The sequence below is a fragment of the Protopterus annectens genome, chromosome 12.part0 (genome assembly GCF_019279795.1).
Source record: "Protopterus annectens isolate FY-2018-M chromosome 12.part0, PAN1.0, whole genome shotgun sequence".
Taxonomy (NCBI): Eukaryota; Metazoa; Chordata; order Ceratodontiformes; family Protopteridae; genus Protopterus; species Protopterus annectens.
In genome coordinates, this window is record NC_056746.1 from 207,011,317 (window position 1) to 207,033,774 (window position 22,458).

Consider the following 22,458-nt stretch of genomic DNA (forward strand, 5'->3'; position numbering starts at 1 on the left):
TTGTTAACCGGGTTAGTCGTAACTTCTTTGTATTAGATAACGTTAACATCAAGGGATTTTGTGGTAATAATGTTTTGCTGGAGTGTAGAGAGGCAGAGTGACAGATTCGGCTCGCTGCTGATAAAGCACCAGGATTTAAAGAGCACATTAATTTAAAATGTTTCCTTTTGGCACAAAGGTTATACTTATATTAACATTTTATAACCTATAAGTTGTTTAGAATATTGCTGACTTGTTCTATTAAATTTTAAAAACTGTAATTGATATATTTTTTAGATTTGAATTTAAACATTTTAATATTGGTTTAGTATTATTACTATATATATTTAAGAACTAAACGCTGCATTTGTATACCAAGTTCTGATTGGGTAATATTAATATACGACCTATGGCGGAGCCTTTAAATTACAGTCATTTTACTTTTAATTATTTTCTGATAAAGTTCTACGATGTAAAAAAACAGAATGAAAGTGTTCAATTTTCTAATACAGTGTCTTCCTGGCAACCTTTCTGGTGTATTTTGGTGTTGGTTTATAATTATTTGCACATGCTCATTTGTTTTTTGAATAATAACCACTCTACTTAAACTTATGCTTTTAAACTTTTTTTTTTTTTTTGCAAGTAAAGTAAAAGGAGTGCCAAACAGCGTGAAAGGAAAGCAGTGAAGGAACTCTAAAGTCCCTAACTCCTGCAAGAGTCTAATAAAGGATGGAGGAAAAGAGAATCCAGAACAACAATTATTTATAAAAGTTTTGTAAACGCTTTTACACCAAAGACTTGCCTCTCAAAACAGAATCTGCACGACACTCAGGAACTATATCTGAATGCAACATGCAGCAAACGAGATCTGGGGAGTTAGGGAAGGCATGGTGCATTATGGGAAGAGGGAGGAGCTTGAGCCTCAGATCCTAAAGTCTGGGCAAGGTGGTTGAGCTGGATCCAATGTCAGATCTGAGGGTGAGGGAAAATGTAAAGTACAACATCAGATCTGTCTTAGCGTTATTTTGTGTTCTTTTTCTTACAGTTGGTCTTCTCTTTTTAAAAAACAGAAAGAAAATGATGCGGAAATGACCACAAAGACATTCCTCACACATGGACTTTATTAAACACTATAAAAACAAAGAAAAGACTTGGCACTTTCGTCGTCCTAAATACTAGGACTTCATCAGAGTAATCCATTACAGTCTCAACACATGCAGTCTTAAAAAAATAGTCAGAGACCAATCCACATAGCATGAAAATCTTATGATTAATCAATCACTAATACATTAAAAACTTAAAAATACTTTTAAAAATGCTTTTAAAATTACAAATATCAGCATATCACCTTAACAGAAACAAATAAAGTATCAAAAAGAAAGAAAAAAATAAAACAAAACAAAGAAAAATCATGAAAATAAAAATGTATATAAAATTATTGTTGTACTTTAAGGCTAAGAATTATCCTGTTAGCCTTAAAATACAATAGTGCTTATATATTTAGTGCAGTTGAGATTGTAATGGATTACTCTGATACAGTCCTAGTATTTAGAAGGACGAAAGTGCTAAGTCTTTGTTTTGTTTTTATAGTGTTTAATAAAGTCCATGTGTGAGGAACATCTTTGTGGTCATTTTCTCATTGTTTTGTTTTAGTTTTTTTTTTTTGCTGTACTTCTGTGATTACAATTTTCTTTTTGAAAACAATTTTATTTCAATAGTTTGTTGCTGCTCTCTTTCCTTGCCTGCATTCACTGCTGCATATGTTTTAGATACAGCATTAGCTGCTGCTGCAAAATCATACTCCTCCTCAGTTTTTGCTGCTTTCCTCTTACTTTCTACCACTGCTGAATAAGTTTTTACTGCTACATCCCCTACTAAACTGGTATCTCTTCCATATCCTCCACACTCCCCAAAAAGTTATCAGCCATTTCACACCATGAATAATTTTAACATATCTGCAAGCCCTTCTGAAGTCAGTTCTGTTATCTGCACCACTTCCACCGACTCACTCACTCTACAAGACAGTTAAACACTGCTCATTTGTAACTTCCACCACACAGTAATATCAGCTCCATGTGAAACATTTTTTTCTCCAAACCCTCACCTTCCACCTTCAAATTCTATACTTTTTCTCTACTCCACCATGCTGCTGCTTCCTTTCGACCCCTTCACTGTGACTATAGGAGCCCTCTGGGGAGATCTAGTAGCTTCAAAGAGTAGGTGTTCTTTATTGTACTTACAAATATAACATCTTATGTACAACGTTTCAACACATATTTACATTTAAAATATTTGCAATATTTAGAACATGATTCTTACATTTATATTAAACTTTCAATTTTGTAATTCACTACTCTTTCCTCCACAAAGTCTTACTTTCTTCAAAATCTCTGAGGATAACCACTTTCCACTGTATGTTACTTCATTAGTTCTTTTGTTCCATATTATCCATATTATATAAAATATTATTGCATCCAGATTTGTTATTGTCCTTTTGTTTTACCTTTTTATAATGTCCATATTCAATCACGTCCATATCGATAATCAATGTTCGCCAATTCTTAAGAATCCTTTGTCATATATTTCCTTCCATAGTTTAAGTGTCCTTTTACACTTTATAAAAACATGTTCAGTTGTCTCTAATTCACCACAATGTAAACAGATTCAGTCTTTTATTGTCGTATATGGCATGTTTGCCTTAATTGGTAATTACTTAATCTCCACAAAATAATCTGTACATTCTACATATTTTTTTACCTATTAATTCTCATTTTTACTGTTTTGATCTTCTCTTTACTCATATGTTTACAAATGTTTTCCATTATATTTTCATACCACATCCTATTTTTTCCATCTTTCCTATATCAAATTTCCATAGCAGTATTTTCTCTTAATATAATTTCATGTCCATACAATGAGCGTTTTTGCTTCTTTTTAAACTTTCCCAAATTACTTTAAAGTTTCCCTTCTATGATTTTTGTTAGTAAATAGGAAAGATAAAGAAAAATTACTAAGATTTTATATGTTTAACAAAAAATATATACAAGTGAGTGTAACAAGCTCAACCCTTCTCCTTTATTTACATAAAGAATGCCACTTTCCACTAGGTTTAGTCTTGACCCTCACATGAACACAATTACATTCATTAAATCCTTTCTAATGTTAACAGACTTGTACATACATTAGCTAAATGTGCAATTTTACCTAATATTATGGGGTTACTTAAATATGCCTTTTTTTCTGTACAACAGTTTAAATGTTCTCCAGAATATACAAAGACCTTGTATTCTATCATCTCTCTCCATTGCTGTTCTCTTAATTGTTAATTTCCAAACTTTATTCCTAAGATTTCTCTCTTCTTCATTAAATTTATTGCCCTATAAATTTCCCAAAAAAATCTAGTTCTTTATTTTTTCATTATTAACAGTCAATCCTAACATCTTCAGTTCTTTATTGACCATTTCTATGACTGCTTTCATCCATTCTGTATTCTTAACTGCTAACACTAAATCATCTGCATATGTAAACATATCTGGAATCATAATTATTTCTGGTGTTTGATATCTAGTTTATTCCAGTAGCAAATTGACCTCAGTGACCACTGCATTCATTAATGCAAATAAGATGCTGCCGGTTGGGACATCCTTGTTTAATACCACTTCTTAGTCTTATAGTTTCACTTATCTATCCATTGACTACCAGTATTTCCTAGTAAACTGACTTCAGAATGTTTATTTTATTACTTTTTTTTATTCCTACAGAGCTTTGTGCTGAATTTCATCAAAAGCTTTATTTACATCTCCTATTAATATTTTTAATTCTGTTCTTCTGTTTATGTAATCTGCCAATTCTCTTGATATTAGTAGTTCTTGACTTCCTTTATTTCTAGCTCCAAAGAGTGTTGCAGATAACAATTTACTTTTTTGCTATTCTTTTTTCTATTATTTTCATGAAAATCTTATAATCTACATTTAGTACTAATGGTCTCCAATTTCTTATATCCGTTTTTTCTCCTTTCCTCCAACTGAATTTCATTACCCCTAGGCATATACTTTCACCATTTACACCTTTTTCAAACCATTCATTCATTACATCTAAGAAATATTCTTTCTGACATTCTTACATATTGATATACATTAAGTATTCACTTCCATCTATCCCTGTAGCTGATTCTACATTTACTGCCTCAAGTAGGCTTTCTAATTCTATTATTGTAATCTTTTCCTCTATCCTTTTTATTGTCTTCTTCAGTTAACTTAATTCCCATCTTTTAATGTAATGTTGCTTATTGAGAATGTCTCCACTATACATTCTTTGTTTTCATAATTTCATCTTGTGTATTTATGTCGCCTTTTCATCTTTTAATTCTCTCATTATTCTTGTATTTTCTTTAACCATTTTGCTACTACTACTTTCTTTCCATGCAAAAAATACATTTGTTTAAGCAATCTTCTTTTATTTTTTTCTTGATTCATTTTATACAGCTTTCATTTTCTATAAACTCTTCATTACTGCTTGCTATGAGTTTGAATATTTAGTTACTCATTTCCTTATATCCATCAAAATCCTGTACTCTTCTCAATTTTTGCCATTTTAATACCCCCTTTCTATATTTTTCTTTCAAACTGATCCACCAACTCATCCCATCTTTATAAAATTCTCTCATACTTACGTGATCTTGCCATAATTGTAGTATTTTTCTTGCATCTCTATCCATATAGCTAAATGATCTGTAAATCCTGTTATTTTACACCCTTGATGTAGTATGGTCGGGTCTATATCATAAGATCAACATCTGAAAATGTCGACTCACCTTTAGTCAACACAGAAATGTCGAATGGCCAAATCACTGATCAGTTGGCCGTTCTGTTACACCTGTCCTTTCCCCAACTGTGCAGTCTCAAAGTTAGAATATTCAGTAAGGGGGGGTGTGTGTGTGGGGGGGGTGAAGCCCCCCATTTAAATATGTTTGTTTTTATGCGGTTGTGTTTGTTGGCCTTACGATTCCTTTCCCTTGGAAAGTAATTGATTTGGCCATTCAAGAAACTGGGAGTTCAACATTTCCGTGATGATGACAGGTGAGTCGACAGTTTCGGATGCCGATCTTATGAAATAGACCCGTATAGTCAAATTGTTAGAAACTATAGTCAGTTTCAGTTCTTAAATTGCTTCTTTTGCATCTCCAATTCTTATTTTCCCATAAATACATTATATTTAATCATATTTAGAATTACATTAGCATCTGTTCCTTCTTTACGTCCGTGTCTTAGATCACAATTAAAGTCCCCATTACAATTACCTGCATGTTTAAATTTACATGTTCCATTATTTTTTTAAACATAATTTCTGTTTCTGTAAGCTAAACGCATAAAGTGCAACTTCTCTATAAACTTGATTTTTATACCTTATGTCTAGAATCACTATTCTTCCAATAAGTACTATTGTATAATCTAAAATATCTATCCATTTTTTTTTTTTTTTTTTACATAGGATGACTATACTAGAACATTTTTCACTACCTAGATTTCACATTTTACCTACCCACAAACAACTTATTTGTTCTCATCTATTGTTATTCTGTCTATAAGCTATGATATCCACATCTAATGTAATACACCATTCTAATACTACTAGCCTACAATGAGTATTCATGTTGACGTTAACAGCTAAGATTCTCACTACAACAAATTTTATCTTCATCCTTTTCATTTTTTGTTTTCTTATAGTTACATTTTTGAAACTATCTTCTGCCTTTTACTCCTCTGCCTACAGAACCTTACCTACTTCTTATTTTTACCCATTTACTTTCTCATTCATCACCTGTATTACTAATTTTTTCATTTGTTTCCTTATGTTTTACATTATTCATACTCACTTGCATCCACTGTTACTTCAATATCATTTGTTTATTCTGCACCTCCTCTATAGTGTCTGATGTAATTATCTCCTTCCCCTGTTACTGTACTAATGTAGTTTCTTGCATGCGTTTCTGAAATTCGATACAATGAATCCATCCATGAATGACCTATCTTTTCACATTTTATACACTTTTGTTCACATTTCCTTGCTTTGTGACCCATTTGTCCAGATATAAAACATTTTCTTTTATCACAATTACTAATTAAATCATCCTTGCCACATAAAAACATGTCTTGGGTTGCCCCCAGTATCTCACCATACATTTGTTTCTATTAATATTAATATTTGGTAAATGTACAATTTTTTTCATCTTGCATTTTCAATATTACACCACATTCCCAATCCACAGTCGATAAGCCTCTATTATCATATATTTTTGTTACATGTATAACATCTCTACATATAGCCTTTAAATATTCTTTAAAATCATCTCTTTCAATTTCAGTTCTAAAGTGCACAAACACTTTCTTCTTGGCTTCTCTGTTAAAAGCCTGTACTACATACAAGTTCCAAGGATAAATATATTTTATTTTGTTATACTGTTCTAGAAATCTTTCCATGTATTAAGCCTCTTCAAAAAAGTCATAAAATGTATCCTTATTAATACAAATAAAGGCTCTTACCTGTGTTCTATCTCCAGTGGTGCTATGATGCTTTGCCATACCTCATACCTGTCCAATTCCTTTTCCAGTTGTTGGTCATCTTCACAAGAAATTTTCTAATTTCTGCTTTTTTCCCTTCTCTTCTTTCCCCTTCTCTCACTGTCTGTGCATACAATCTTTTTCTTTTTTCTCCTGCAAATCTTCATGCTCCTGAATCCTGTCCATTATCTTTCTCCACAATGCTGCTTTTTCACTATCCAGTTGACTTTGATCTATCAATTCTTTTAGGTAGACATCCTGCAACTCTCCCAATTGGAGAGGTGTAACACATTCTGTTGTTGAAATATCCGTTGAAAGCTATCCACTGCATCCAGCATTATGCCATTTTCTGCCTGCTTTTTCTCTATCGCTCTGTTTGCATCAGTGTTACCAATCTCCTCCTTCCTCAGATCTTCCGACCCCTTCTCCATCACACTAACATTCACAGCTGTTCAGTTAACAGCACTTACATTTTCCACAGCAATCACCATGCTCTCCTTCTTCTCCATGCTTCCTACTTCTCTGAGTTGCCTTTGCGTCTGGAACAGAAGACAGGAAGTGCCACACTGTATTGGGTCCACGTACAATCACTCATACAAAGAGTAGGGGAATTTCCCAAATGTCCTGGCCAAATTTCCCCTAGCAGTCAAAATGACACCTAATGTCTCCTTTATAAAGAGACCTCTAGTCTACTGGAACTAGCCCAGTCAAAAACATGATAAATCAATCAAATGAGAGAGAATTGTCAACATAAAGACATATGTCTTTTATGAAGTCTTTCTGAACAGAAGCACAATGGGAGCAATTTTTTTTTTTGCACTAAATGCTACCATGCTGTACTTTTTTGCATTTAGCTTGGGAACATTTTCAGAACACAACGTATGTGCAAATTCTGTTTAGCATCAATGAAGGAGTGGTTAACAGTGTCCAGCTTGCAGTCATCAGCAAACATGGTCAGCCACACTGCTGGGATATTGGCTTAGATACCAACAAAATACATTCCAAACAAAAGAGGGCCCAGCACTGACTTCTGTTGTACCCTAAGTAAAACTTTGTTTGGAAAGAGTATCAGAAACTTTTACAACCTGGAACTGGTTGGATAACCAATCTGCAACCCAATGGACAGCATACGGGATTGTACATTAAGGGTAATTTGTTAACACCAGAATAGGGGATAACAAGAAATAAGCAGTGTGGACTGAGTAACCACTGTCCACAGCCTCTGCAACCTTTTAAAGAAAATTAGGCTCAAGACACAGGACCTGACTTTCACAGAAAATTATGTGACTGGAATCTAGATCAATTAAGTTTTTGATGAATACATAAGTGAAGTCTGCTATATATGTTCATGGCTTTATATACAAGGCTGGTGAGGCTGATGGACCTACAATTTTCCAGGTCTACAAAGGGACTAGTCTTGTGTAGGGGATTCATAGTGGCAGTTCCCCAGGCATCGAGGGCAAACCTGCAAATAGGCTGAGGTTAAGCAGTTTGAGTAGTGGCTTGTATTGTTCATATTTCGCACTAATGTGAATGCAGCTTGGTATGTGGTGTGGTCCCAATAAATTATTAGTTTTAGCCTGACCGTGATTCTAAAACTTGTTCAAAACTAATTTCAGAGGGAGTCAACATTTTTAGTGTGTGTGTGTGTGTGTGTGTGTGTGTGTGTGTGTGTGTGTGGGCAACTATGTGGGTAACTGGGGTAAAGTTAGCACTAAAATTCCTTGGGATCAGAATTTAAAAAATTACTACAGATGATCAGTGCATTATTAGACATCATGCCTTAATTTCTTGTCATAACTGAAGAAAGAATTTGTAGTTTCCTTCGGTATCCGTAGGGAGCACTATCAGAAAATGTAAAGTACAGTATGAGCTTAAGTTCCATAACAGGCAAGTTTCAGTGTGGTCTTAAGGTAGGAGGAGGAGGATTTCATACAACTTTTCATTCATTTGTTATACAGTTTATTAATACAAAAATCCCACCAGAGAGGTTTATTCCTGAATTTGCAATTATTTTTAGGTGGGTGGGTGGGTGGGTAGAATTTTCTAAGCAGCTGTTTGGTTGCTGGTAGAAGCAGACAAATGCAAAAGCCCTCTCAGCTTGTCCCCTTGGCTGTGAATTGTTGGGACTTTTGCCTAAGTCTGTTACAAACTAAAGTAGGTTTTTTTTCTGGAAAACTCCCTAAAGACAGACTCATTTGATGATGGGGTGTTACCACAAGACCTGACAGATATGACTCATTCATGGGTCAGATATGAGGGGTGAGGAAATATGGGGTGGGGTACAGGCAGTAGGTAATTTGGTAAAGAGCAGGTTAAGGATGTTGGAGCCTCTATACAATAGTTTTACAATTTGCTGCAGTGCACTGGTAGTCTGGGGAACACCGAGCATATCTATTTTTAGAGGTGTAAGTGGCAAGAAAGTTATCTGGCTTTATATTTAACCTTCTGTGGTGTTAAGGTAATTTAATTTAATTCATCTTTCAGGCATACTAATGGATATTGCAAGAAATGAAGTAATAGCTGGATTTGCTAATGCTGATTTGGATATCTAAGATTTCCAAGTTAGGGTCACAGGTACTATGATGCAAGCTGAGGTTGTTGACAAATAAAAAATATGCTCCCATAGGTAATCAAAGACATGTAGGTGACAGGACTTAACCCCCTCACACAGAGGGAATAATATCATTGGATTGAAACTGCAAGTGCACAAATATGAATGTGTTCAAGTTGCATGACGGGACAAGTTCTGGCATCTTTCTATTTACACTCTTAATGTTGAGTAGTACCACTGTGATTGTGTCCATATTTGGGTTTGACTTTGCTATGCTGAAATGTCCAGTAGGTGAACTTAAAAAAAAATGCACTATGGGGATAGAAAAGGCTTTAGCCAGTATGCGAACGTCTTTGTATGAGAGGTGTAAGCTATCACTAGGAAAACATATTCCTTTTCTACCATCTAAGCCTTGGCTAATAAATACTACACCCCTTTTTAATGACACCAACTACTTAACCTTGTCTTGGTATGAAGCCATCTTTCTTGACAAAGACAAGAAACCACCCAGTACAAGTGTTTTCTTCCTCTAACGCATGCGTAATAAGTTTAATCATGTTTCTCCGACTGTCCCTCTAGGTGGAATGCCTCAGGTCATTCACTCCCACATAGGCTACCACTAGGCCATAGCCTTGTTTCTCTAGTTTAAGGGATAGCTGGCTGTCTTTCTTACTACTCAAGTAGGTAAAAGTTTGTCTGAACTATGGGTAGAAAGAGACAGAGAGAAGGATAAATGGATCTTTTAGAATGGGTGCAAGCAAATCCAATGAGGCATTCAAGGAGCTTGACAGAAGAGGAACAGAAATAGCAGCAGGGTAAAATGTCACTCTGGAGTGTTGGCTGTAATAAACCTGCAACTAAACTGAAAACAGAGCAGCACGGCACATGGAAGGATAAAGCAAAGCAAAGGGAAATTTCTGTTAGCACTGAGCATGCATGTACGAGAGAGCAACTGGAAGAAGTCAGCCTGCAATACTAGTTGGTTACAATATATTTACCAAATCTATCAGTATGCACAGATCAATCACACTTAATTTCTAGGCAAGGCAGCCATTGGTAAGTAAACATCTGTACACCTAGGCAAGCCAAGATTTTGTTTAAACAGTACAACACTGTTCCTCCACAACATTATATGACTAATTTGCTGAAGTTAAACAACACAGGTTTATGCATATTATATTCTGTGGACACCTCAATATGTAGCACTCATAAGCAAAATATTGATGTAGATTTTCTTTTAAACTTTGTACACAGTCTCTAACCTTTGTAAGTTCTTTAATTAAAAGAGGACTTCCTAAGGATGGTATCACAGTGGGTGCAACTTCCATCACTCGCTTCTTCTCATCAGCAACATCTCTGTCCTCTGATGCCACTGCTGCATCATCCAGTAACAGAATCTGTCAACAGAAAATAGCACATGAAAAATGGACTCAGCAGAGTTCTCGATCCCCAGATATACAATCATTCTCCCAATCTGCGCTAGTATCCATCAACAGAAAGGATGCATTACTTATTACTTCAGATCCATTTGCGTACATAAATATCATACAAGACTCAACTTCACATATAAACATTATGAGATAAACAGTTATATAATCTCACACAAACACAATATCACATGTGCTCTTGAATCTGCAGATGAAGATGGACATAACATACATATTAAAGACACATGTGCTGCTGGGTTACCTTCATTTGATCGACAGACCATTTGACTGAAACCCATTTGATCGACAGACCATTTGACTAACAACCAGTAATTCAGTACACTTCAAGACAAACAACAGGGATTGGTCCCCCTCCCCAATGTCATGCTACCCTGGAGTTGGTATAGATAGTTAGGGAGGGAGTGGGGGGTGCAGCCCCCAACCTAGTTTCTGTCAAAAGTAGAAAATAACACAAAAAGTACAGATTTTGAACGAATATAGGTGGAGGGCTTGGCCCCCCACACCCCCCAGTGTGTGGGGATGCGCCCCCCCCAACTATAATATACCAACTCCAGGGTCACACAACATTGGGGAGGGGGACCAATCCCTGTTATTTGTCTTGAAGTGTACTGAATTACTGGTTGTCAGTTAAATGGTCTGTCGACCAAATTAAGGTAACCCGTGCTGCTACATACATCAGTGTTACTTATTAAATTTGTTTAGTGGGGAAATCAGAATGGTGAAGTGTTCAGAATGTGAGGCCAAGGTGCAACTCTGGGATCACTGGAATTTTAGTAGATGTGGAACTTCCAGAAGACTGGGGGAACTTTAGAGCACAATATTGTAGCTAGCTATGGTGGCCGATTAACTAGTTAGGTTAACATGGGGAGTGGAACTAAAGAAGAGAAGGAAACAGAAGGAGGGCAAACAAAAAAAATGGGGTGTGATAATGTAGGGAGGACAAAGACACATTACAAGAGGACATAGGCAACAGTAAATGAACTAAGAGCTAATGTTGCAGCACAAAGTAAGGTAAAGAGTGAAAGTGGGAAAGTAAGCCCAAAGAAGGATGCCAAGATGTCCCACTGTACTCATCCCTCATTAGACCCATTATAGAATACAACGCCCCATTTGGTATGTACCTCTCAAGACATCTGCAACAACTGGAAAGGCCTCAGAAATACCTCACTAAAAGAATCACAGGCCTAAAGCAGATGCCCTACGCTGACCGCCTTAAAAAACTCCAGCTATACTCTGTCACAGATCGTCTACTCAGAGGCGATCTCTGCTTAACATACAAGGCCATGTCAAACCCAGAGCTGTTGGACATGCTACACTTAAAGAAATCCCAATCCCTCAGAGCTACACGCTCCAGGGATCTAAACCTTGTCATCACAATAAACAAAACATGCTGGAGGGATAGGTTCCTGACCCAGAGACTCCCCAGACTCTGGAATAGATTGCCCATACATGTCAAGCAGAGTGCCTCTTTGGACCTCTTCAAGAGGAACATTGACGATTGGATGGGAGAAAGGAAATTCACCCCAGGGATCACGTCAGTCGCCCTGCTAGACAGGGGTCCAGGAAAGTAAATAATGTGGGAAGAAATAGCCAGGGAATTGTTATGGCTAGGCTTGTATAGGCCCTAGGGCTGATAGCCTAGTACCAACCTATGAACCTATAAGATGGGAGGACAAAGACCATCAGCAGAAACATGTAATGAAAGGGAGGTATATCTAGAGGTAGCTGTGCAGTACCACAAAGACAAGAGAGGATACCACCTGACAAAAAAAAAAAAAAAAAAAGAGGAAAAAAGGAACAGCAGCACTTGCAGAAGGAGTAAAGGACGGATGGGAAAGAAACTGTATGCAGTTCAGTATACAGATATTCAAGGACCACCTGACAAACCAAACAGACTGAACAAGACAAGGACAAAAATTATAACCTGGGCCAAGGTTTACTGATTTTACAGATATTTATAATATGGGCTGCACCATCCCTTTCATGGAGGTTATTAGAGGCTATGAAAAATGTGCGTGTCAACATCAACCATTTGATGCACTAAGCTCCACCAATCAAATGGGCTTCAAATGACTAACACAGAAATGCAGCAGGAGGCAATAAGCATAGGCAGGGAATACACCTTTGGGTGTTGCACCTAGAAGGAAAAGACTGCAGATGTATCTAGTGATACAACTGACAGCCTGTGTGGGACAAAAAATGCTGCTAGTGATTATATACTCAGTGATTTAGGAGACTAATATTCTTGGCAAGGGAGATTAAGATACCACATTAGAGATCTAATATGACATGGGAGGAGATGACTAAGGTGGTCACTGGGTACAAGCTATCGTTCAACCAGGCACCAACAGTCTTTCAAATGGGACAGCTGAGACAGTAGCAAACAGTGCCGAGTAGGTGGCAGAAAGGTACAAGTAGAGGAGGCTAGAACTTTCAGAAGTGTTAGATGTGCCAGTGGCTAACATGTCGAGGAGGAGGATGCTTGGAGAAATCTGGAAAGGAGATTAGCTTTATCTGAACACAGGCTATGTCATTGTCTAGAAGGGAGAGTAGTACTTGGATCCAAGTTTGAAAGGAAAAGACAGATTGTACTAATTGGGTATCAGAGAGGCAAGAAAATGTAGAATGTTCTCAGACAAGATACCCACTTGTCTTGAACTACTTAATCACATTGTTTTTTAAACAAAGAGTCATCCTCCAATTTTTTTTTTCTGTGGGAATAGGGGGCACGGTGCTGTGAACAGTCAGAGCTTCTCCCTGTTGGGATCTTAGCCCTGAGACCCCCCAGGTCCAGTTTATGTAGTCAGTTCTCCACTTTTTTTGTAAAGTGGCATTCCTCCCTTTCTGCAACTTTTCTTTACCCTACTTGGAAGAGAAGGGGTAAGTTTTGCTAGTATAGTTTGTAACAAACACAAAAAAAGTGGAATCCAAAAATCTTCTCTTGAGAATTTTAATGCCACTGGTTAAGTGCTTTCGGCCAACAACTCTGGCCTTCTTCAGAACAAACAACTAAATTGATGTTCCCCTTATATAAAAAAAAAAGCCAACAATCCCAACCAATCACATTACATTCAATTAATTGATAAGAAACGTGAAAAACATGTAATAAAAAAATTAACTTAGAACAACACATTTCCTGAGTGAAACTTTAAAAACATATATGTGTGTGTGTACATACATAAAAAAACTATTTACATTATAATATGCCTTTCTTCTTAAAACTGCCATGTAATTAACTCCATTGTTCAAGCCTGGTGCCCTACATACGTCCAATAAAATTTGCCATTTAAACTCCCTATAGTCAAGTTCTCCATCTCTGTCCCCATTAAAATTCTGGGGAACATGGTCAATAACTCCAAAATAGAATTTAACTCCATTTTTATTACCCACACAGGAAAAAGTATGCTTGTAAAGGGCATTGCCAAATTGTTCTTTTTTATGGTATAAATAATGCTCATAAATCCGAGTTCTCAGTTGTCCGTTGGTCTTTCCTATGTAGAATGAAGGACAGACTGAACACACACACACATATATGTGTGTGAGCGAGCAACGGGCGAGGGAGTCCTTTGCCTTTATCTGGGCAAAATAACCTTTTGAGTGAATTATCTAGAATTGTTCAATTGTACTCTACTGGCGAATCTGGAAATACGGACTTGGAGACATCTATTCCGTGTTTTCAGCCAAAACAAGACATGGTGACATCATTTCCAGTTGTTGGAGACAGAGTAGCGAGTGGATCTATAGCGTCCTTTTCTAACTCTAATGTGAGCAATTCTAATGGACTGGGACAGAGAAACTATGGTGTTTTGGACATTTCTAGTCATTTTTTCAGCATATACAGATCTTAATTTCAATGACTGGGTTAAGCGTATGGATTTCATGGACGACAATAAACAACCAACTTTGGATACTAATAGGTCATACCAAGGTATGGTCTATAGATTTAAAGATGTTTTGATTAAATATAAAAGTTGTATGCTTGATAATTGGTTTTTAAGGGAATGTACAGCCTCTAAGCGTGTACCTAGAGGGCTTAGGCTTGGCAAATTCCCAAATAATGTGATTTATGGTTCTGAAATGTTTGATAAAATTGTTGATATTTTAAATAATTGTGGTCTAGAGATTATGCGAGTTATTATTACTGACAATGAGAAATTAATGACAAATATGATGAACAAAATAAGTGAATTGAATCAGAAAATACAAGAGGATTTGTTATTTGCTATTAACACAGAGAAATATTTTGTGTATTGCATGATGTGGATAAAGATATGGCAAAGAATTATGAGAGGAAACAAAATAAATTTAAGAGAGATACAAAAGAATATCAGGACGGGTATGCATATTCTATGTTTTTGCCGAAAAATAAAAGAAAAATGAATGTTCAGAGTAATAATGTAGGGAATGTGTTCGACTTTAATAGGAATAATAATTATGCAGTTCCCCCTTTACAGAAACTACCCCCCAGGAGATTCCCGAGAATTCAGAATATGGGGGTACAACCATCATATTCCCAAGTTACCCAGGGATGGGGAACCAACAACAGTTGCAACAGATTCCACAGGGGACACGGGAATATGAGATAGTGGACGGTATGAATGATATGATGGTTGACACATGGATGGTGGGTTCTGATTTTATTAGTACAGTGAACTCAGACATACATGATACTGTAAAGGAAGGGTATATTTATACCCACAATGGTTTTCATATTTTTAATTACACTGATATTGCTTTACAGAAAATACACTTTGAACTTTTTGAAAAAGGATTTAATTTTGTACCAGCTAGAAAAGGAAAATACAGTGAGACACTTTTGGATATCAAAATGTTTCTAAGGAATTTGAATTTAAAGGAAATGTTCTCAGAAGGAAGTACAGGAACCCATAGAGGTAGATTACATAAAAAAATGATTATTAATCCACCCTTACACCCTATACTTAGTAACTTTGGTGCATTAGTGGAAAGTGATGTTAAAAAACTGCTGTGTGCCAAGAGGTGGAATGAAGGAAATTTAACAAAGGAAGAGCAAGCTATTCTACGAACCTTGGTTTCTAATTCTGAAATCAGAATTAAGAAACCAGATAAAGGGGGTGGGGTGGTTCTGATGGAGCACGTTAATTACAGTGGTAAAATGATGGAACTATTAAATACAGATGGGAAATATTCACAGGTATCTCAGGGTGAAATAGATGTGGCCTATAGCCTTATAGATTGGATACTGGAAGATAATTTTATGCAGGGGACATCTGAAATTGATTTGTACAACTTCTTTAATGTTAAAAACCAATAATACAGGGTATTTTTGGAATACCTAAAACGCATAAAGATGCAAATGACCCACCCACCCCTTAGACCTACTGTTTCATCGGGTGGATCAAATACGCAACCTTTAAGGGTTTTTGTGAATGAAAAACTGAAACCTTCCTATGCCTTATATGACCACATATTGATTGATTCATAGGATCTTTTACGTAAAGTTAGCTGTATTGAATTTGATGAATTTTCCTTTTTGACCATTGACGTCAGAGATTTATTTTCGGTTATACCCCAGGACCTAAGTATGAGTTGGTTTGAAGAAATGCTTATTGAGATGAGGTTTCTGACAGCTATGGATCTGAGGACAGTTATTGAGAACATGGAAATTATACTTAAGAATAATTTTTTTTGTATTTCCAGGGGGAATACTATAAGCAACTCGAAGGAGTTGCTATGGGGGCCTCATATGCCCCCGTGTATGCCAATATAATTATGTTATATTGGGAGAAACATTTTGTATTTACCTCTAACTTTTGGCAGTATATTAAGGGATACTTCCACTTTCTGGATGATATATTAATATTATGGAAAGGGCCTGTGGATAACATTCCCTTATTTATTAACTATATAGGAACTACAACTGATTTTTTAAAATTTCCCTACCAGGTTGGGGAAGTGGATGTAAAATTGTATAAGGATTGTATTAATCGGAAAGTATTATCCACAATATACAGGAAAAAATATTTTTCCAATACATATTTGCATTTTGACAGCTACTACCCCCGATATTTAAAGAAAAACATTATTAAGGGACAGATGGTCCGTGTGGCCTGGATAACATCTAAAAGGGATGAATTCCTGGAAGAAATTGAATTTATCGGTAAACTATTTGAAGATAGGAAGTACCCAGTTGAACAAGCCATTAAGGATGAAATTATTGGAGGGTGGGGTACAAAATATACTTTATTGAATGGAGATTATCTAGTTGGTACAGGGACTAGAGTAAATATATGTGAAGTTCCCCAAAGTACAAATGAGGGATGGAATGGGCATTATTTTGTAGTAAGGTACAATACTAGTAAGGTGAGGAGCATAGTGCTAAAGTATTGGAATATGTTTAAAATCATGCCCAATAGCTTAAACATTTTCCAGGCACCACTAAAATTCAGTTATAGGAGAGGTGCTAATTTGAAGAATGTATTTGAGAGAGGGAGTAGACAACAAGAGCAGTACAATAGTACCGGGGCTAGAAGGAAGTTGGGGAGTTATGCCTGCGGCTGTTGCCGTCAGTGTAAGTGGATTGCCAACCTGAGTGAAGTATACCTGGTATTAACAACAATAAGAGTATGATAATGAAGGGGTATTATACTTGCCAGACCAAAGGAGTGATTTATCTGGCATATTGCTTGAAATGTTTCTCTTATTATATAGGCAAAACTGAAAGAAATTTAAAGTATAGAGTGTATGAACACATCTACGATATTGGGAGGAAAAAAGACACAAATGCGCTCTACAGACACACTCAGGAGTGTGATGGAGCTGTTTTAAGTTCTGGGTAATTGAATAGGTCCAACCCTCAGATTGGGGGGGGGGGGCGATTGGGAAACTATTAGAGTTTCATGAATTAATATGGCAGATGCAGTTGGATGCCTGTATTAGACGTGGTCTGAATGACCACTTATCCATTGCACCAGCTTTAAAAATGAGAACTAAAGTACGAAGCTTATTAATTTTAGACAGTATGTTTCATGCTTTATATCTTTTGCATCTAATATAATTATCCTGTGGGTATTGCAATATATGTAATGTCATTTAAAACTTTCTAAGATGTTACTGCATTATATATGTGATGGCCTTTTAAGACGTGGTGGTTTTTAATTAGATGTATGATGTAATAGCATTTTTTAAAAAATGTAAACCAATGAATGTTATGTTGACCACTATAAATGAGGAAGTTCTTTTAAATGTATTTATTCTGAAGAAGTTTCATGGAATGAAACGAAAGCGCTAAATCTGTGATTTTTGGAATAAACCTGTGTTTCTATATACTGGCTTGTGGAAGTGACACTTTTCACGAATTGTTTGTGGTGAGGACGGACCTTAATTGACCGTGTAAGCTGCCTACTGCTGTTTGGTTCTTAGTAACACACACACACACACACATATATATATATATATATATATATATATATATATATATATATATATTTTTTTTTAAAGTTTCACTCAGGAAATGTGTTGTTTTAAGTGGATTTTTTATTACGTTTTTCACGTTTCTTATCAATTAATTGAATGTAGTGTGATTGGTTGGGACTGTTGGCTTTTTTTTTTTTTTTATATAAGGGGAACATCAATTTAGTTGTTTGTTCTGAAGATTGCCAGAGTTGCTGGCCGAAAGTGCTTAACTAATGGCATTAATATTCTCAAGAGAAGATTTTGGGACTCTACTTTTTTGTGTTTTTAGTTCAATTTGTGTTGTGTTATGCAATTTGAGACATCTAGTGCAGTTTTTTTTTTTTTTTATATATAGTTTGGAACATATTGGGGGAGGGTTTGAAGGAAGTCCAACTACAGAGTTTTCTCCTTTTTCTTCAGCCTTTAATCACCTTTTCTGCAGAGGGTCTAAAGAGGAGCTCCTTATCCGAGTGGACATCAGGATTTATCTACTTTCAAATGTTTAGAAAAGGGCTGTTCTCTCAACCAGGCATGCCTCCTTATTAAGGACCCCATAGCAGCTGTCCTGCGTGATGCATCTAGAACTTCACAGAAATATTGGGAACAGAGGCTACACAAGTCCAGGACTTCCATTTTAAGGCTCTTATCCTGGTCCCCCTATGACTTGTTTCAAATGCCTGAAGATGATCTCATATGTCAATTAGCATGAGAAACTGGCAGTTAAGAGCCCTATTAGCCAGGGTAGCCGAGGTGCAACTTTTCTTACGAAATCAACTAAGAGCTCTGCTCACCCTGTCTTTGTTGGGGGGACTCCTGGAAGTAATGCCACCAGATCCCTTAATGGAACCCAGACACCCCACTGCTGAAACCACAATTGGGCTTTTATTCAAATGCCTATGAGGACCTCAAGGACCTGCTGACACCATGTTGCACCTAAGCCAAATTCATATTTGCTACAAGAACATCTCTAAACATTCAGCTCTTCAATTTTTGGTGATAACATTAAATCAAGCACACTGGAGACAACTGACCAAACTGTGTTCCAGACAGAAGAGACAAAGGGAATGAAGAACTCTGCGAAATTTGCTTCTCATGTTTAAGGCAGTTGTCAACTTGCTTTGGCAACTACATTATTAATAATCAGAAAAAACAGGAAAATCTTCCCCAAGGGAGTGCCTTCTCTGAACCTCTGGTTTCAGACTGATCCCAGATAACAAGCAAGTTGTTCACTGAAATTCTGGGACAAGCAAGAACGGAAAATGGCACTGGCTGACTACCCTTTATAACAATGATGTCCTCACTTCTGATGTATGGAGGAGGTGAGATTTCTGATATTCATGCTGGACTTTTACACCTACATGTGAGAAATCCCAAGAGTTGGTACTGAAACAGTGAACTAAGAACATATGTAAGCAGTGATTAAGGATGGTGAAGACCGCTGGTACACAAACACAAATCAATGACTAATTGGGTGAACATGGAGGTGTCAGACACAGGCTGTTTAGGAACAACCGGGGAAAGACAGAAAGTAGCCACCTACATCAATGATGGTACATTAAATGGAGGAGGAACACCACATCATGACTGGGAAGGATAATAACAGACATGAATTCGATGCCAGAAAGAGCTAACAGCTGAACCTAGTTCAGCTTTATAACTGGGTTACAGAAGGGCTTAACAAGGACTTCTAGAAGTGATCTACCCAGACTTCACTGAAGCTTTTGTACTTTCTCTCACACATATAGGTGTGAAGAAAAAGTTACTTATGTACCTACCTAATTATAACCCCATACTGCCAGGGGGTGGGAACAGAAATATTCCAAACAGAAAGATTAAGGAGACAAAATGGATAACTGTGGAGACGTTAGAAGTGGCCTAGGGATGAGGGAGACAAAAAAAATACAGAACAAGAGGTGATAAGAAGGAATATTTATGAGTTGTGAAATGAACTGAAATTACACATCATCATGGAAAGGACAAGCAATCTCTTCAAGAGAATTAGTGCTAAGAAACACTTCTAGGTAAAAATGGGCATGTAGGGACCTATCAGAAAAAGATAATATTGGCAGGGATATACAGGAGATCTATATATCTTAAGGACTATATCACTGATACATACACTGACCTAGAGACAGACCCTCTAGACAGAGAAATTCAATGGGCAGTAAAACACCTTGCTAATAAAACAAGACAAAAGTGATGTAATTCCATCTCAATATTGGTTTACCCTGCAAAATGATGCTATTGCAGTGATGTTCAGAATTTACCAACAAAATTGGAAAACACAACAATGGTTAATGGATCAAAAAAAGGTCAATTTATACTCCAAACCCAAAAGTGGGTGATGCTAATAAGCTAGCATCATGATTCTGTGAGCTAGACTCCAGCAAAATAAGGACCAAGAACTACCAGATGTACAAGTTTGATTTAGAAGGGGCAGGGATAACAGATATCAAATTGTCAAGAACTGCTGGGTAAGACAGAAATCAAGGGAAGACCAGAAAAATATTTACTTACACTATGACTACTCTAAAACCTTTGACTGTATAGACCGTAAACTGTGGCAAGTTCATAGAAAAATAGGGATACAAGAGTCACCTTACTTGTCTCTTGAGAAATTTACATGTAGAACAAGAAAGAGAAGAAAATGGGGAAAAAATGACTGATTCAAGATTGACAAAGGCATACAAGATGACTATACGGTCGCATTACTTATTTAATTTATATGTTGAATGTATCAAAGTACTGAGTTAGAGGAATCGGAAGCTAGCACCAAAACTGCAAGAAACATTAACCTCAGATATGCAGATACCACCACTCTGATGGGTGAAAGTGAGAAACAAATGAACAGCTTAATAAAGGTAAAAACACAAAAATTGGCTTGCTGAACACCTTCAAAATGACTTAAATTATGCCACCTACCTCAATCTGTTCTTTGCAAATCAATGGGGAAGAAAGATTTGATTTTCCTGGGCTCAAAGACCTCTGCAGCTGGTAACTACAGCCATGAAACTGAAAAATGTTTCTTGGAAGAAAAACTATGGCAAATCTGTATAAGATTTTGAAGTGCAAATAAATTGCATTGTCAAGCAAAGGACCATACAGTCAAAAATGCATTTTTCCAGTAATATATTGCTGGGGCACATAGACTGTAAGTAAAACTATGCAATGGAAAATTGCCGATTTGAACTGTGGTACTGAAGAAAATCTTTGAGAATTCCATGAAATGCCAGATAAAAATCAATAAATTATTAAGGAAAAAAAAACAGTGTGTTGACTAACAGGGCTGACAGTAAGTCTAAAATTCAAATACCCTGGCCAGATAATGCAATGACAAGCTTCACTAAAGAAGACACAGATCTTGGGGAAATTGAAAAGAAGAGGAAAGTTAAGACAGATGTGAAGCAGTGTTGAAGTACTGAATATGAATTTACAAAACTTAAGCAGTTGCTAACAGGCCTGGTGTGTTTATGTCCCTGATGTCACAGAGTCAAAATGTAACTAAACAACTATCAAAAACAACATTTTAGTAGCCTACAACAAAAGCTGCTGTTAATAGGATATGTAATAGGGCATATAAAATATCCCACGATGAAAATTAGAATCAGTCATAGGAGGTTACAAAAGATTGGGGAGAAAGACTGGAAAGGCAGTTTACAAAGGAGTAATGGGAGGACATCTGTATAGCTTCCACATATACAACAAAGTCCAGAGGTTTTAGTATTGGTGCTTGGAAGTGTTTGTATAGGTATTTTTTAATACCCTGAGCAGACTTCAAGGAATTTTTCCTCAGGTAGACAGCATATGGTGGAGATGTGATGTGAAAGAGAGCAGTAACTGGGAAAATGTTTTTTGGGAGTCTAGTTGGTAGATTTAAAAAATTCCCTACAGAGTACTATATCGCAGATTTTAGGGAAGTAAATGGCTGTAACTAAAGAAATGATTCGTATCAGGATCTGAACTGCCTAAGCATATGACCTTACTAGGTTTAATGCTATCGGCTGCCAAATAGCAGTTTCAAGATAATGGAAATTAAAATCTAAACCTACTGTTACTAAAGTACTGCATACTGTAAAAGAAAAAAAAAGAACGAGAGGTAGCATCTTTAGACAATGAAACAAGCACGTTACATAGAAATAAATAGAATTTGTGACAAAACACATGCAAAATAATGTTCAGCAGGAGTGAGGATTAAGGAAGGGCAGGAACTGAGCAATTTATGCAATGCTGACGTGAAAGACAATTGTTAGAAAAAAGGAAATATACAAGTACTGTATATAATGCATGTAAAAATGCTAATACGGTTTTTGCTTTCGTTTCTGATAATGAATATGCATCTGCATCTTTGGAGAAAATTTAATAAAGGTGTTAAAAAAGGGTTTCTCTGGAAAAAAAAATCAAAAGTCCCAGATCTCCGTGGACTAGAAGCACGGCAGTTTTTATTAATGCTTTAGTGCTTCCCACCATTGAAGGTTATTTTTTT

General features: G+C 36.4%; 1 protein-coding gene across 1 annotated transcript in view; it reads right to left on the reverse strand.

The window, feature by feature from the left end:
* Positions 1 to 22,458, reverse strand: part of ABCA3 (ATP binding cassette subfamily A member 3) — a gene marked incomplete in the record, with an annotated part of 1,818,321 nt that overhangs the window by 621,300 nt on the left and 1,174,563 nt on the right. The window contains 1 exon segment of the mRNA XM_044089258.1: positions 10,356 to 10,490. Coding sequence (XP_043945193.1) covers positions 10,356 to 10,490 — 135 coding nt within the window.